Here is an 18,776-nt window from a genome sequence, read left to right on the forward strand (position 1 = left end):
AGCTTTTAGATGACCGGTACTGAAAACACAGGACCTGACTGACCGGCACTTGCGAACTGCTTCTGCTTCGGGCACCGCGGCAAGAAAGACTGAAGAAGATGGCGTCGGCCGATGCCCTTTATACTCCAGCCATTGTGACGTCGGAGAGGAGGCGACACCAGCCGACGCCGGACCCAGACTCTGGAATTCAGCTGACCGAGGGCTGCCTGAGGCAGGACAACCCATATGTTATGACTGCAGTAGCATGCTTGAAGGACATTTATAGGCAGAAGAGTTTCCAGGTCTTGAGAGTGTTGACACCAAAGGCTTTTTAGGTACCACTGAATTTTCCTTATAAGCAGTCTGGCATATGGAATGAGTAGTATGCAAGATGCTATGAACCCCAGAGCTTGCAGGATTTTCCTTGCAGATAGCTGGGGCTTGGTGGCTAGTTGAGAGAAGAAGGCTATCAAAAAAATTAGTTGCTCTGGTGTAAGGTATGCCATCTGGGATGCTGTGCCCAGGTTTGCTCCCAGGAAGAGAATCCTTTAGGTGGGCACCTCTTTGAATTTCTTTTCTTTGATTGTGTACCCTAGGGAGGTTAGAAGGCTCTTGACAAAGGCTGGGTGCTTGAGCAGCTTTTCCTGGCTGTCTGCCTGAATCAGGCAGTCGTCTAAGTATGGGTAAGTCTGGATATTTCTTTGTCTGCAAAAGGCAATGGCCGGAGCCAGACATTTTGTGAAAACTCTGGGAGCAGTGGATAAGTCAAAGGGAAGCACAGAGAACTGAAAGTGCTGAAATCCTGCCCTGAAACTGAGGTATTTTCTGCATGACTCCTTGATAGGAATGTGGAGGTAGGCCTCTTATAGATCTAGGGTGGCTAGCCAAGTGTCCTTGGAGAGGCATGGGTAGTAGCTGCTGGAGGGTGAGCATTTTGAATTTTGGAATCACCAGGAAGGTGTTTAGAATGAATAGGTTGAGGATAGGGCACCAGGTGCCCTCTTTTCTGGGCACCAAGAAAAGTCTGGAGTAGAAACCTTAGCCTATCTGTTCTGCAAGAACATGCTCTACTGCCCTCAGAGAGAGAGCATGGAATGGATTTGCTTTTGAGCCTCTGCTCACTGGTTTGGTGGTAGATCTGAGAACCCTTTTGGGGTTGGAAGGGTGTGGAAGGAAAATGTGTATCCCTGAGACACAATGTCAGAACCCAGCAGTCGCTGGTAATGGTGGCCCAGGTGCTTGCGTGAAAGGAGAGCTTTCCTCCTAGGGGTAAGTGAAGGTGGGCAGAGGGAGGGGGTGGGGGAGGTGAGTCATTGTGAGTTCTTGCCATAAGGGGGTGGCTTAGAACTCCCTGGTTTTGAAGTGGAGGTAGTCCACTGCTTAGATCTCTGCATTCCATGTGGCCGCTGTCTGGGGGGGGTCTGGTTCCCTGGGGTCTAGGCTGGCCTGATTTACATGAAGCAGGAAAGGACCAGTGTTTAGTGGAACAATGCCTGCTGAATCTAGGTGACTGGATCTGCAATAACTCAACTGTTTGCATAGAGTTTGCTTTTTCTTCCATCTCTTTTGGGACCTCTTCTGCCTTAGTGCCAAATAAGTTATCTTTGTTCAAGAGAGTGTCCAACAATTTAGATTTAACATGGTCTGGCAAGGGCTGTTCCTTAAGCCATGCATGCCTTCTAATGACAGAACCAGTGCCTGCTGTCCTGCAAGAAGCTTGTGGGGCATCAAACCCACAGTGTAAGGTGTGTTTAGTTACATGACTTGCAGAATGCATTAACTCTTGTAATTCTTTAGATTCTGCTCAAGCAGGAAAGGAAGACATCTTTTGTTTAAGGAGCTCCACGGTATATTGTTGAAATTTCAGCATTTGGAACTGACAATTTAGTGCCCTGACAGCAAGAGTAGCTGAGGTGTATACTTGTTTACCTCATCTGTCCAGTACTCGGGAATCCCTATCTGAGGGAGTGGGATTCTTAGGAGAGGTTTCTTTAATTCCTTTATGCCCTTGAGAAATTAGCTCAGGGTCAGCAGTAGGATTCTTAAAGAGAAATTTGTGAGAGTCAGGGACTCTGCAGTACCGGACTGGTTTTCTGGGTGCAGGAGGGAGGGTTGTCAGGAGTCAAGCTGGATTCCAGGAAAACATCCAGGACTGGGGGATGGCCAAGGGTCTGCGCGGTGTGTGGAAGATCTAGGAATTCCCTGAGTCTTTTTAGACTGAGGGTAGTCTTGACTCTCCCATTGGAAGTGCTCCCTTAAGGTATGCAGGGTTTCCCCAAAAGAAAAATCCTCTAGGGGAGAGACTGAAGGAATTGAATCCTCCACATCAAAGTCCTCATAAGTAGAGAGGGGTTGTATGTCTTCATATTCAGATGCATCAGATTCATCTGACTCTTGTTCAGACAGAACTACAGGTAATAGATCTCTTTTCTTTTTGGAGGAGATAGCTTGGCTTCCCCTAATCAGTATGATAAGGTCTTCCACCATTTTAAGCATTTGAGACTGAGGCAAGGAAGCAGGTGCTTGAGAGTGGGTCGTCGGTTTCTTGGGTGTGGTTCATACCCCTGGGCCTAAGAAACTTGGTAGTTTTTGAAAGAACTGTAGCTGCGAAAGAAGACGTTGGTTTGTGTTGAGAATCGGTAGTGCGAAGGACTTCCTCAAAAGCCGGTGCCTGCTCAGCACCTCCAGACCCATCCAAAGTAGAGAGAAGACCGCAGTGTTCTTAGTCGAAGAAGAGTTTTGTGGCATACTGGACTCCAAAAGGGTCTCAGTAGTGGCCTGCGAATCCACAGAAGAGGGCATCAGGGGCTGTGAAAGAGCCTCACTGAGGACCGGAGAACTGACAACTAGCTTAACAGAAGTGTCATCGGTAGGTTTGGACTTGTGCAGTCTGTCTCTGCTTTATCTTTATGTTTCTTTGGAAGATCTGCTGTCACATGGCTTACCGAAGCCATATCAAAGTTCGAGGACTGTAAGTGATAATACCTGGCTACAAGAAGGGCCTGACAACAGACAGTTCTGGCGTTAAAGCAGAGAAGCGACAACAGGGGATGTTGTGGTCTGGGCCTAAACAAGTGACGCAGTAAGAATGGAAGTCTCGGTATGGTATTTGCTTTCCATAGGCGAGACAATTAACTTTTTCTGACATTGGTTAGTGAAAGAAAAAAGGCTCCCCAACGGGGTACTTAGCTTTAGAAGACTTCAACTTCAATTTGACAGAAGAAAACACAGGTAGCGGCCAACTGGCACTCGTGCGAACTGCTTCTACTTCGGGCTCCATGGCAAGAAAGACTGATGTAATGGTGTCAGCTGCCTTACTTTATATTACTGAAGACCTGATGTCAGTCCTGGAGAGACAGCAACCAACGCAGAAATACCAAGTCTCTGTTATTCTGGCCGGCTGAGGGCTACTCTGGCAGGGATAACCCAAATGTGATGACTGCAACAGTGAAACACGAAGAAAATCTCATCAGGCAAACTACAGAGAGACAGTGCAATGGCACACAGGAATTTCAAAATGATATATATAGGACGCCTTTCCACAGTTGTGCAAAAGGTCTCATTCTGCATTTTCTACTGCTTTCACAAAAGTGATACCAGTAAACCCTAAATGATGGTGGCCCTGTGTATGTACATCAGCATAATCCTGCTCTTACTGGACTACTTCCAAAAGCTTTGGAAATCCAAGACACAATGCTGGAGTAATCCCTGGAGGCACTTGTGTTACACTACAACACCATTCTAAGTATGTGTCAAATCTGCAATGTGATGGGGATACAGGTACCAGTCTTCTCTTCTTGGAGATTCTGCTGCCATACCACTTGGGCTTGCCAACAACATAAACAACCCACTCAGACAGTGGTACTGAGACAGGTGACATCTGGGCCTGTAGCATACTGCATATCCTCTGAGGACAGGAAGGGCAGTGCCATAATTTCCTCCTCCTTCATTTGGAACTACAGAAACAAGAAATATTTCTGCAAGAGTCTGAAGGTCTACAGATACCTCCAAATTACCTAATAGAGGTGAAAAAGACGGCCATACATTTTGCCTCTGGGATAGTGGTACTGCACAGAGTTTGTGGCTGGCTTCACATAATCTGCCATATGAACTTTGGACACAATACAAGTCCACCTTCTTCAAGTAGCTTCTGCAATTCAGTGTAGAGAGCACTGTAGGTGAAATGATTCTTCCGTACCACCAACGTGCACCAGCAGTGCAAATGGACATTCTCCTCCTCACTCAATTGGCCATGGATGCTATACATTTTCCAACAATCACAGGTGTTAGTGAGAAACATCCCACCCATTAGCCAGCAAGTGGAGGTCTCTGGTTCGTGCAGTGCTGTCAGCAGAAGCAAACTGTTGGGTTCACCCTCCTTATTTAATGTACTGTAGAATGAAGGTGCCAGCCATCAATGGGGAATCTTCAAATGTAACAGCTGTCAGGGAGGGGAAAGATGGTCATTTCACACATGCTGTCTTCCACCTACAACAATGTATGGCCTGCTGCAGAAATTGTTTCATTGGTACATGTACACTGCCACCGTACTACTGGCACAGAACTGGTACAGCATGAAGGGTATGTCCATGCAGGTGACAACTGTCTGTTTCACTGTTGTCATATCCATTCACATATAAATGTGTTACATCACAGGTGTGGTGACATGCTCTTCTTCCCCTTCATTCCATCTGTCAACTGTGGTAATGTAATCGATTTTTCTCTGCAACCTGACATGTTTCTGGAAACAGCACAGGTACCATCATCCATTCACTGTCCTCCACACATAACATTAGCAGCCTTCAATAATCAGTCTTGGATCCCCCACTGCATTTTTGTTGCAGTGCACATCTGCCCTGCTACTTCTGCTGCTGTAATGTCTGTGGCTCCTCTGCCACAGTGTAGCCACAGCTGGTTACACACTCTCCTCCTTACATTCCTCCTCTTCCATGTTTCCTACTATGACCACAGTTCCAGCAGTTGCTATGCTGCTGCCCAGCCTGTTGATTTTTGTATGGGACAGGGGTCAGCTGATCCAGAAGCCTCCAATTTTATGCGGCTTCCAGGTTTGGTTGTAAAAACGAGCTTTCGGACTCTAGCAAGATTTTATGTCCATGCAGCCACATGGCTGTTTTAACCCATTAATGCTTACTGGTCAGTTAATTAGATTACACATTTGTGAGTGTCATCAGGCTGGACACCAACTGACTAGATCTAAGAGTAGGAAGAAAACTAAACTTAAGAAAACCTTTTCAACTCAACAAGAAAAATAGCATTTTCTGTTTTTTTTGTTCAGCTGAAGCAATTTTTGTTACATTTAATGTGTTTAAATGCAGCATTGACTACAACAAATTCAGTAGTGAGATAAAGTTATGGCAGGACAAAAGTGCCGTGTGTGGTTTGTCTTTGTATTAACTACTGGCATGAACAGGACAAGAAAACCCACATAACTAGCGCTGCAGGTGTGGTTAACCAGACAGGGTAATCAGCAGTGTTAGTGTTAATGATGTTGCAGCACTGCTGGGTACACTAATGTTGCTCACCAACACCCCTAAAAGGATTGCGCTTACCTGATGCTCTGCAGTCATGTGCTGTGACACAAGGGATGGACCCTTAAGGAAAACTGCATTCTGAGCCTATGAGAAAAATCAAATAGCTCAACTCCAAAAATAACAGGAAACAGAACAAGGAAATCTATACTATTGAGATAATCTTAATTGAGCCTCTATGTTCACCTAAAGGATCACTGCTGCAGTATTAACCATAGCAAGGGACAAGTACTGAAGCTAAAAGGCAGTACAAAAGTCCTACATCACTGTATCTAGAAAGTGGAAACTCTCTAAACTCTGTCCTGCAACCTGAAAAGATTCCCTCATCACTGGGAAAGTCAGCCAAGAAGTAGGAAAGGAGGGAAAGTCAGCTAAGAAGTAGGAAAGGTGAGCCCCCCCCCCACCTAAACAGTATGGGGGGGGGTGAAAAGCAGCAAGAAAGGCAGTCATACAGTTAATGCTGCAAGTGCTTACCATTACTGAGACAAGATATGCCCCAGATGCCCTAACTCACTGCCTGCCCTGCCCCAGTCTGCCTCTCCAATATTGAAAAATAAACAAAAAAAAAAAAAAAAAAAAAAAAGCTGCTTGTACTGTGCTCCATTGTTTGATGGGTTCAGTTTTTGATTCACCTGTCTGATTCTCTCTCTTCTGGCTTCTAGAATATACCCTACAAAGGAACAGCAGACAAAACTTTGCCTTTAATGGTCTCAAGGACAGCCTGAATTTTCAACTAGGCATGTGGATCCTTGTACCTGTGGTAACTGCATTCGATGATATGATTTTTCACTTTGGAGACATACAAGTTAATCTGGGGATTCTGACGCTGTGGGTCTCTCATCCCTTGTTATTTCTGCCACACGCTCAATACATTTAAGTATACCACTTTGATACTAGAGTATGTGAATTAAAAGGCTATGTCTTACTATAACTTGGCAAATGTGTTGCCTATCTTCATTCCTCCTCACAAAAGGGTCTCGGAATCCGACCTTCGGATCCAGCTCGGCCACATTCTTCAGATTTGGATATGACTCTCAAGCTTCTCCCTCTTACCCACAATGCACCACATACACCCAAGCACTTCAGATAGAATTTGATGATTCCATACATCCAACACCCATACAGCAAAACAGCAGTGGAGGCTCAGACATTGGATATACGAGTCCCGTCATTTTCCATGATCCTCTACAACAAAGAGGTAGGGGGATGTTTGGGTGGGAAAGTGACGAATGAAGACAGACAACACAGATACCAAGTTATGGTAAGTCATAACCTTTCAAAATCTGATGTTGTCTTTTTCATTCCTCCTCACGATAGGGTCAGAGTCCTCAGATACGTAACTCCTGGGTGACCCTCATGGAAGGATATGCAGGAGAACCATCGAGCCAAAGGAAGTCCTGCTCCTAGAACTATATCCAACTTGTAGTGTGATACAAAGGTGTGACAGACCATGTCACTGCTGCGCAAATATCATCAATGTGGGTTCTAGAAGAGAAGGTGGAAGCAGCAGCCATGGCTCTGGTGGAATGTGCTCTAGGAGGTCAAGGTAATTCTAGGCACTTGAGTGAGTAAATGTATTAAATACATTCAGATATCCATTTTGCTAAGGTAATCCTGGATACTGCTTGGTCTAATTTATTAGACAAAAAGGCTACAAAGAGTTGGTCAGATTTCCTGTGTTGTTTGACTCTGTACAGTTAGAAACAGAGTTGTCTATGAATGTCTATAAAGTGAAGAACATACTAGACTTCATTAGAGAAATTTGGAAAGAACATTTGTAAGTGGATGGACTGGCTGATATTGTTTTCAGTAGCTACTTTGGACACAAAGGAAGGACTGGTACGTAGAGACTCTTTCCTTATGAAAAATTATGCAACAAGGTTTTGGACGATAAAGCTTGTAGTTCAGAAATTCTCTTAGCTGAAGTTATAGCCACCAAAAAGATTGTCTTCCATGACAAAGACTTTATGTTGCAAAATTGCAGATGGTTCGAAGGGTCCCTGAGTCAAAGCCTGCAATACTATAGTAAGATCCCAAGGAGGGGAGGGGGTCCTTGATGGGAGGCCTCAACAAGAAAACACCTTTCATAAAGGATTTGCAGAACCTAAAGGTGAACAGGGAATGAAACTGACTTGCAGTGTGAAAATCAGAAATAGCAGCTGTAGAGAAGCTAGCACTCTCCTCAAATAAAGTACTAAGAAACAGCACATCACCCAAAACTGGTGCTGAGAAAGGATCAATAGTTCTATTTGTAACCCAAACAATGAACCTTTTCCACTTACTGGTGTAGACTTTCTTGGTGGAAGCCTTTTACGAGGCTAGAAGTATTTTAGGGACTGGGGAAATAAGTTTGGACTATCTCGCTAGGGTTGGAAGTGGAGAAACCAAGTGGTCAGCTTGAGAGCATGCAGGTTTGGGTGCTGTATCCCTGACGGGTGAGAGAGGCAGTCCTGTCTTGGCTTCAGTATAGGTGCTGTATTCCCTGATGGGTGAGAGAGGTGGTCCTGTCTTGGCTTCAGTATCCAAGGAGTTTATTACAGATGAAACCAGAGCAAGGGGAACCAAACCTGTCGAGGCCAGAAGGGGTCAATGAGGATGATAGAACTCTTCAGTCTGCTTGTACTCTGAAGAAACATTGGGAACACAGGGAGAGGAGGGTAAGCATATAGGAGACCCATGGGTCAATCGTGGACCAGTGCATGCCTTGGGGATGCCCCTGGAGCAGGGATCACAGCAAAAAAATTGCTGCATTTGTTCTTGAGGGGAGAGGCAAACAGGTCGCAACAAGTTTGACCCTAGCGACTGAAGATCATGTTCACCACTGACTGATTGAGGGACCACTCGTGCTGGACCAAAAGTGGATCTGCTGAGTCTGTCCGCCAGGTCACTGGTTTTCTCTGGGATATGCATTGCAACTAGAATATGGTCTGAAGATATCACCCACTTCCACACCCTCACAGCCTCCCTGTCTAAGGGTAAGAACAGGTTCCTCCTTGTTTGTTGATGTACCAGACAACAGAAATGTTGTGGATGTGAACTGCAATAGTCCCCAAGGGAAGAGCGTCCTGAAAGACTTGCAACGTTAGGAGAACTGCTCTCATCGCTAGGACATTGACATGCAACCTAGTCTCGATATAAGGGACCACATGTCTTGGACCATCTTCCCACTGTAATGCCCTCTCCACCTGAACTGGGAGGCATCCATAGTCATGGTGGCTATCAGGGGGTTGGTTAAGAAGGGCCTACCTAGAAGGAGATTGTCCGACTGTATCCATCAGCTGAGTTGACACTTGCAAACTGGTGTCAGCCTGATGGGAAGGGATAGCGGACAAAAGAGAATGGACCATTATGCCACCAAAGTCCACTGGAGAATGCGCATGAAGAATCTTGCTAGAAGAGCAAACAGGACTGCTGATGACATGGATCTTAGGGCTTGTAAGACCATCTGTGCAGGAGGGGCCTGTTGGGATAACAATTGCTGGACTTGATTCCTCGGTGTTGTTATGCAGTGTAATGGATGAGAAACTATCATGTGTTCAACTGTATCCCTATAAATTCCAAGTTTTGCACAGGAGCCAGGATGGACTTGTTCAGGTTTAGGGAAATATCCAGAGAGTGTGACAGCTGAATTAAGTAATCTCTGACTTAGATGAGCTGGTGCCTTGTGGAGGTGGTAAGGAGCTAACTGTCTTAAGTATGAAAACACCCGGAATCCTTTGAGCCTCATATGAACTGCTACCACTGCCATGCATTTGGTGAACACCCGGGGAGCTGTGGTGAGCCCAAAGGGCAGTGTTCTGAACTGGAAAATGACTGGTTCTCAGCCAGAACTGCAGATATCTCCCGGAGTGCTTGTCTATTCTGATGTGATAGTATGCATCTTCTTTGCTCGGCTGGGACCTATTGGATGAGTCTTTTTTGCAGCAGTTGCTGAATTTCCTGTGCTGCCTACCCCCTCTGATTGGGTGGCACACCTGGGAGATTCATGGAGTTTGGGGGAAAAAAAAAAGTCAATGTAGAAGCCTCTGGACATTATGCTTAGCACCCAATGGTTTTGAATCAACTGGGTCCTGGTTTCTGAGTGCAAAGCTGGTCGACCCCTGACTGCCTCCAGAGGAGGACAGTTAGGCAGCACTTCAGGAGCACTGGTAGGCCTTGTCAGAAAAGGTTTCTCTAAAGCCCTTGTTTTGCAAGCCCCCTCTGCCTCTAGGGGGGTGCCTACCAAACTCCCCACCTCTGCCTCTAGAGAAAGACTTCTGGAGCAAAGAAAATTTGACTCCTACAGCAGAAAGGGTCTTTCCATCCTTTTCTCTACAGGTGAGAGTATCTCGAACTGATGGCCCAAACAGCTAGGAGCCATTGTAGGGGGCATTCACAAAGGATGCCTTAAAGGGCTCTGGGAAATCACACAGCCTCATCCAGGCAGGTCTCCTTATGGAAAGTCCTGAACCGGCTGCTTGTGACGTACCTTCGTCATATGGGAGCTCTACCTCACCTATAAGTTGGCGAAGGAAGCAAGAGTGGTCAACTTGGGAGAAACTTTATTAAATTCTTTCACAGGCATGGACTCAGAGACAGATGCTGACAGCTCCTTGATCAGAAATGTCTGAAGCTGGGTAAAATGGGCCAGGTAGTTTAACGACCTCAACGCAAAAGTGGCTGAGGTGTAAATGCGCTTCCCAATCCAGTCCAATGCTCTAGACTCCTTGTTAGGCAGGTGGACATTAGCAGTTTATTCTGACAGTTCTTTCTTAGTGGCAGCTGCATCAACTATGGGGCCCTTGCTCCAATGCTTTCTATCTGCCAGAGGTACCAGGAAACTATCAGGGCACTTGGGTATGGGCTCAATGGTGTCTGGTTCCTTCCATGCCCAGCAGGAAAACAAATCAATGAGGTCATTCACCTGGGGGGGGCACCCAGATCATAGATGCGTCCGTCCTGAATACCTCCAAGAGCAATGACTCTGCAGGAGGAGGAGCTTAGGTAGACCATCCAAATTTTTGCTTCAGGATCTCTAGAATATCCCCAAAGGAGACGTCCTCATGTGGGGAGTGGGAGTATCCTTCCCCCTCATCGAAGTCAGTGTCCTCGGTTAAGGACTCCAATGGGGAGTCAATGTGCTTCCTTTTACACATCTTCTTCCAAGGGACTTCCTCAGCGGGGTACTCTGGGGGAAGTGTTGGAAGAAGGGGATCCATCCTGACCAGGGAGATCTTGGAGACCGCTCAGGATGGGTTGACTCATGGCAGGATGAATGGGCTCAAGGCCTCGACCGATGGGGGTATAGGGGTGGCTTGTGGCACTTGTGGCGACGGAGCTGCAATGCGGGAGAAAACCCTCTCCACTACCTGGAAACCGATGGAGAGGGAGAAGCCCTATCCATCTTCCCTGAAGCAGAAGCCTCAGAGGGAAAACAGCTAGGACTCACCCTGGATCCACGGCCTCCAAAAGGGACTGAACCCGAGCTGTCAAGTGCCAAAGTGCCTAGGGGAAGAAATGGCTCCGATAAAGACAGACCTGACACCATCCCCCCAGACCCAGCACCAACGCCCCAGCTCTCAGATTCTCTCTGCTCAGAAAGAATTGGAACAGGGCTAATCAAGGGTAACCGTGGCATCGAGGAAGGGAGCTTCCCCTGCACACAGCCCAACACACACATGGTAGCCCTGAATCATGCAACTCCAAAACCAAAGGCCAGATCGGAGGAGGAGTCCTGATGGTATGGCCTGTGCAGCTCAAGGGTCTGACAAGGGACAGAGCCAAGACTACCCAATCTATATCTGGGTCTTCAGGAATCTCCTGATCATCCTGCTCATATGCACCTCGGACCAACTTCTAGAGGATCTGGACGAAGCAGATGAGCGGGTTTAGGAGTGCTTAGATTTTACTGAATTAGCCAGAATCTTTGTCAAAGCTCTTGGATCCTGTGACACTGGATCTGACATCGGAGCCGCCGGAGGAGGTTATAAAGAAATAACTTCCCTGGATCCGAGGATGTTGATGAATATAAAGGGGTAGGCATTTTCTTCAGATCTCAGGGAGTTGGACCTGAAGCTTTCTGAGACTTCACCTTAGGCTCTAAAGAGTCTCTCGGGGAGACAGAGACAGACCTCTTTTTTTCCTCTTTAGCAGAAGAGGAAGTGGAAGCCAAGAAAGGGGTCTGAGCCTCCAGAGCCAAAGAAGACCCCTGAGAATCAATTTATTTCTTCTATCAGCTAACGCTCATGGATTGAAAGAGGAAAAGACAGCACACTCTGCCTTTACGTGATCTGACCCTAAACAATATACACACTGCTTGTGGGCATCTTGGTTGGGGATTTTATGCCCAAAAGAAGTGCAATATTTAAAGCTGGGTGAAGGTTTGTCCGACATCACCAGTGACAAAGCCCACCAAAACTAACAAAACAGAAGCTAGAAGGGGTAAGCAGTCAGAAGTTAACTAAGCCTACATTACAACTTTAAATCTAACTCTAACTTTAATGCTACTGAGCTTTAACTCAATTTAACTTTAAACTTTCACATACACACACACACACACACACACACACACACACACACACACACACACACACAGAAAAACACAAACACACAAACACACAAACACTGCAATACAGGAAAAAAGAATTAAAGAGGGAGGACCTACAACCACCACAAATTTTTAGTGTAAAACAATAACAAGCTCGAGAGTACAGAGGTCCGTGTCCGGATGCTTGAAGCGGCAAATGAGATCTGAGGTGCTTAGGTAGATGTACTGCAGTATGGGTAAGAGGAAGGTGCTCAAGAGTCAGAGCCAAGTCTGAAGAATGTTGCTGAGCCAGATCTGAGACCCTACTGTGAAGAGGAATGAAGATGACATCATCAGATTTGACAGTTAATGACCCTAATTCCCAGAGTGCCAGAAGTATAAGCATATTCCTCAAAATCCTATGCTCCCAGTCATGGGAGTAGGGTGCTGTATCAAGGGATTAATTCAGACCCTCTAGCCAACATCCAAAGAGAAAACAGTTAAGTCTGCAAAGTTTTTCTCGGTTTCATTTTTTTTTAACCAAATATTTTGCTTTCTCAGGGAACCTGCAAAAGTAGACAGTTCTTCTTAAGTGCAGGATTTACAATTCCTGCTACAGTGAGGTGCTCTCAAAGCAATTACTAGCCCTTAGAAGTTTCTTCCATACTTTATCTCCAGGTACCACTTTTATGACTTCAGAACTCTTTCCCACACAAAAAAAATCTAAATTTACCTTTACCAAATCCAAGAATCCCACAAAGGAGACATCCTATGAGGGGCTATCTACATTTATGTCATATTCCAGTGTGGAATGGATGTTGTCAGAGTATAATAAATCTTTCTCCAACTTTTAGTTTGACAAACCACACACCTGAAGTTGGTATGATTGTGGCCTGGACAACATACTCCATCCAAAGGAAAGTAAGAAGGCAGGTTATAAAAATGATTTTCGATATTCAGACATGGTTATGACCAAAGGTCTATAAAATGTGGAAAACAACCTCCAACTTAGGACCAATCCCATCTTGGAAGGCTGATCCACCAAAATGGTAGGAATTTTAGATATAGGGGAACTGAATCATTGTTTAATTTTAAAGTCACGTTCCCACTTTTTCTTCCTCCAAAGAGCTGAACAGGTGGGGGACGCTGTCCAAACATGCTTGATCAGGGATGCAGGTTGCTGCTGGGGCCTCTATGGCCACATGCCTTTCCCCATTTCTCAATTTTTTTTTTTTTTTCAGTTTTAAGAGCCCATGTTTTCTCTTGGAGAAATCTTCATGCTTTTGCTTTCACTTGAAGTCAAAGGACAGTTTTCTGGCTGGGAGAAGTGCAGATGCTGAAGATGGTCTTCCTTCTCTAAGTTTAAAGAGCCTCTTATGACCTACAAGTGTTCTAAAAATGTATGCTCTGTGGGGAAGTGTCTTCCTGTTGAAAGCTTTACAGTATCCATTGGGGATGAGCTGGTAATCTTAACAGAGACAAAAATGACACTGTAAACTAGTCCTTCATGGGACTTTGTCTCTCACAGACACACCTGTTGGTGACCTTTTCAGAAGATGCCATGTGCAAATAAAAAAAAAAGTCTCAAGAAATCACAAATATCAAGCATATCTTCAAATATGAATAATATAACAGAAATATAGAACAGAGAATCTAAATTTTGGGTATTTAAAGCTCTTTCAATTTGCCGAGAAGAAACATACCTGTATAAAACAATTCATGTTTAATTTCTTGTGGTTAAAAAAAACAACAACAAAAGAAACAGATATGACAAACTGTTCTTCTCTGTTTGGCCGTGCTTCTTGCTGATGTCTTCATTGAAGGAAGCAAACAAAATCTTAAGTTGGAAAAAATTCTGCTGTTGCTAATTACATGTTACTGCCATCAGAAGCATAGATAGGGAGGGATGAACGGGGCAACTGCCCAAGTCACAAAGTGTAAGGGGCAAGGTTGGCCAATCCTGATCTCTCTAATGCATACCAGCTTTTAAAAGACAGTATTGCATTTGTGGTATAACCAGAGGGCTGTAGCAACTCCATGTGTAGTCTAAACTGTCGGAACTTCTTGCTAAATTGTAACAGGCAGTTTGTTACAGTTTAAAACATTTTTTGTTGTTGTTAATAAAAATCTGAATGCTGTAGTGCTCCATGCAGAGTACAAACTGCAGCAAGCAGTTTGCTACAGGTTAAAAGAAAGAAAACATGTTTTTGAAGTAAAACCTTAGCTATGTAGCTCTCAGTGCCGAGTAAAATCTGCCGCAAATTTAGCAAGCAGTTTGCTACAGTTTAAAGAAAAATGTGTTTTTTAAACTCACACCTGGGTAGGTAGTGAATCATGGATTGGATTTTGTACTGCAGCTTTTTAATGCAGAAGTTCTTTTTTTTCTCTTAGCTTGAAGAGCTGAGGGGATAGGGCATAATATTGTCAGACTGGCACAGGGTGCTAGTTGAAACAGCTGCAGGCTGCATTTGTGATCCTTGCAAGGAATAGCTACCTCGATACCTTTGACAGTACATGCTTTATTCAGAAGTGAATAATGTTTACTCAGGAATAAGCTGTTTAAGATATAGCTTTCTCATAAGAAGAGGAAGAGGATCACAGATACGGAAGTGTGCAAACATTTGAAATAAGAAATCATCAAAGAATATAGATCACAATCAGTTTAACTAGAGTTGTGCTCAATAAAATCTGATTGCTCTGTGCCCAGCCCTATAAGCAGAGGGATAAAGCCTTGCCTCTCCCCAAATGACCTGTACTCAGCTAGCGACACAGGTGCTGAAAGGACTGGAGTGAGCAGCTGACAGCAGCTTTCCCATTCCAAGGGAAGGGAGCAACTTCACTCTACTACATTGCTGCCATCTGCAAGAGTGCAAGTGCAAAACCAGCAGCAAGGAGCCTGCAATGCTCATATGCCCATGTAAGCACAGCAGTGTGCCTCTTCACCATTAGGTTGTGCATGTGAAACAGCATGCATGTGCCTTCCAAAAGCAGCAGATGTGGAGCAAATTGCTGAGGGGTCAAGGACAGGGCACACTGCATAAACAACTGATTGGCCCACTGCTTAACAACAGATACTCACCTCTATCAGTGAATACATGTGATGGAAGGATCTCAACCAAATGATGGAATGAATGGATCAACTGGGTGCAGGAAGATGGAGCCTAGTTGACAGATCTTGTAGACTCAAAAAGAAAAATAATGGTTACATACAACTTTACACAACAGTAAGCCACAGAAAGATAAAAGAAAGAAAAAGCCCAAAATGCAAACAAATTTGTATTGGGTTTTGAAATTATTTTATCTCAAACCATATTGTGTCAATGGGAAGTTTTCTCCCTAGGCCTCCGATGAAAATGGGATATCATCCCTGTCTGACTTTCCCAGTAAACAAATGTAAATAAAAAAATAAAGTTAATAAATTACAACATGAAAATCTGACAAGGTTGCCGTAGACTCCTAGAAATGACTTGCACGTTTTTATTTTTACTACACAGCCTCATCTATTAGTATGCACAACATTACTATTTTTATGCTATATCCAAACATCTCATTATGCAAAAACTGCACAATTTCCAACATTTTAACATTTTTTTTTACCACAGCAGGTGTTTGATGTCTGGACTTGCAGATAGTGCATTAAGCATCTTTCTTTTCTCAGCTGCAGATGAAGTCAGTATGTATTTAGACCAGAGTTTCATCCAGCCATCATCAGTCTGAGCACCAACATAAAAGACAGTTTCCATGACATCAGTTGGTAGACTAAAAAAAAAAAAGAGAGAGAGTGAGAGAGACAGAGAAAAATCGAAAATCAATAGGTTGTACCACATAAGTAATTTAGTATGCCAGTCAACTGTAAGAAAATAAATTAAAAGCAAAGCAAATGAAATCTGCATTCAAGAACTACAGAATCCGCTTCCCTCCAAATGACTTGTCATTACTGATGCATGTATTCCACAAACTGTACTTTGTTAGTGTTAAAACAAAATACTGATATTTTACCCTAAAATTTCAACATGCAGTTCTGTACCATGACCCTATTTTCTCAGCTGATATGGTATAAGTGCAAAGTCTTCTTTAAAACAGTAATAATAAAAAAAAAAAAACCATTCTGGAAAGAATGTAAAAGTGGCACTATTAGTATACAATGGATGTTCTAAAATGCTATGTTACAAAAGTAAGGTCAAAATATTGAAAAAAAGACTAAGGATTACATATAACAAAGTAGATTCATGCTTACAGTTTTCAAGGTTTTATTATGCTGTCAATGTTTTAAATTTGCAATTCACCAACATATAACTTGTTAAGAAGTTAAAATTATAAGCACTTGTTTTTTCTGAGAGAATGTCGACATTACTCACTGAATCTATAACCATCCTGAAGTATACCTGCGTGACTGCACTTACTAGAACCACAGATGTTAGAATAACTGGATCACCACTGCAGTAAAAACTCCTACCATCTCTAGGACGTAGCTGCAGGAGGGCATCCAACTTCATGGCCAGACTTCCAGAGGTTTCAGACATCAGAGTGGAGATGGACTTCTCCCTCTGCCAAAGGCACTGATAAGATTCACAGCTAAAACTAGCAGCAGCTCACACCACCTTCTGTTCTTCTGAAAAGAAAGTCACCAAGTATGCCGCACAATGCAGTAACAGCAACAACATACCTACTTCAGCTGGCCTAGTCATGGAACAGGAAGGTCACGCTATCCGACAGGTCCTGAAAGTAATGTCTTGTTGGCTTAGGAAAGATTTCTGTTTGAGACTCCCAAAAAATGAATGGAAGGGAGGGGACAGGGAGTGATTCCATCTGGAAACAATCAGATTACAAGGTCTATGTCTAAAACCACAGAAAGACACCTGCCACACCATCTTCCCTTACACGTCAGAAATCTCTTTTCACATTCCTTCTAAGGCAAGGAAAGGTTAAGGTAATAGAAAATGTGAGTGGGAGCTTATACTGCAACAGCGAGCCTGTTATTTGAACATCTATCGTTATAGTGAGCACACTTGCACAATTGTACCATGTTCATCACAAAGAACATTGCTGCAGTCCAAGTCCTTATCCAGACCAAAGCAGTTAGCTAGCTTGGTGGCTGGCTGCTTCAAGGTTAGAGAGGAGGCCAGAGCATGCCCTGCAAGACTGCTACAGTAAATCCTACCCTGCTTCTGAAATGGCATCCAGCCTACAAGTGTACAGAAAAAATGTGCAGGAAGTGATCAAGTAACTGCCACACAATACTCTTGAGTGCAAACATTTTGAAAAAGGCAACTGTAGTGGCTGTTGTCCTGACAGAATGCTCCTAAAGTGTCCTTTCAGTGTTTTTGCCATGATGGCCAAAATAAAAAAAACAATGCAGTTTGTTAAATATTTAGAACATGCTTGTTTTGATAATGATTTTGCCAGGCACAGAAACAGCTAATTAGAGTGTCTCAACTCCTTGGATCTGTGTATGTGAATGCAATATATTTGTTCTGTGGTTTAGGACAGAATACTGATGTTGGTTTGGTTTAATTCAAATCTAATTCTGAGACAACCTTCCAAGTGATGGAGTTAATTCTAAAATTTAATCTGTCCTTATGGAAAACTGCATTTGATTATCTGCACATTATGGCTTGTAGCTGCAAAATTCTCCAACAGATGTGATAGTCACCAAGAAAAAGGTCTTCCAAAATAACAGTTTAAACGTCACCATGGCGAATGGTTCAATGTTTCTATCATCCAAAGGAGGAGGAACAGACCTGTTGGGGGGATTTGAGATGAATTACCTCATCGAGAAATGCTAGACTATTTTTTTTATTCTAGCATTTGCTGACTGTCTTAGTCCCACTAAGTTATTGACCTTTTTTCGGGCAAGACCCGAGGTGGTGTTTATATCAGTAGGGAAAATTTGGCTAAAGCATGAAGGAATTTCCCCTACTCTTTTTGCATATGGGGACGATGTATGCAGTTATACTTCCTATCTGAGCATGAAGTTGGCTCGACAAATAGGGAAGAAATGGAGTAGAGGTTGGAGAAGGTAATAGAGAAAAAGGTGATTCCTCAAGCAATGAGGATTAAATGACAGTTTTGGTGTTGAAAGTGATGGTCCAGAAGGTGCAGGCAGGCGAGCCAGTAAACAGAGGTGCTAAAGAAGAGGAGGAAGAGGTTCAGCTTTCTCAAAAGGATAATAGTGATGGAGTGAAATTGGTAATGGACTCGGAGGAGATTTTTTCAAGAAATTCTCTTCAGAGCAGAGGTTTCAAAGCAGGAATGTGCTGTTACAACAATACAGTCAGGAGGGTTGGGGGATGAGTTATTTTTGTATTTAGTTAATATGAGTGAGGTGGAGAGTGGTAAAGATGTGTCCCGGGGAGAGCTAATGGAGAAACTATAACAGGATGAAAAGATGGTCATGACGGGTAAATCATATGCGGAGATGTTGAAGTCGGGAGCAGAGAACAGAAAAGAAGTAAGCAGGTACAAAAAAAGACACTTTTGGCAAAAAAGACACTTTTGGGAGAGGAGAATAGAAAAGAAGTAGCAGGTACAAAAAAGACACATTTTACAACGTATATTGAGAAAAAGGAAGACACTGAACTGGACAGATATAAAGTATGGGATGAAGTAATTTCACCATTAGGAATCAAAGCAAGTGCACTAAGAGCTTTTATACATATTAAAAAAGAGAGACATTTTGTGACATTAGTTTTGAGACTGGACAGATAATGGAAAGTTTTTTAGAAGACATAGGAAGAAATATA

General features: G+C 43.7%; 1 protein-coding gene across 1 annotated transcript in view; it reads right to left on the bottom strand.

Annotated features, from left to right (window-relative positions):
- LOC122795645 (leucyl and cystinyl aminopeptidase) overlaps positions 1-18,776 on the bottom strand; it is a 1,650,338-nt gene that overhangs the window by 246,602 nt on the left and 1,384,960 nt on the right. Inside the window, exon 15 of the mRNA XM_044063917.1 lies at positions 15,631-15,792. Coding sequence (XP_043919852.1) covers positions 15,631-15,792 — 162 coding nt within the window. The remainder of the gene's footprint in view (positions 1-15,630; positions 15,793-18,776) is intronic.

The sequence above is a fragment of the Protopterus annectens genome, chromosome 2.part2 (genome assembly GCF_019279795.1).
Source record: "Protopterus annectens isolate FY-2018-M chromosome 2.part2, PAN1.0, whole genome shotgun sequence".
Lineage (NCBI taxonomy): Eukaryota > Metazoa > Chordata > Ceratodontiformes > Protopteridae > Protopterus > Protopterus annectens.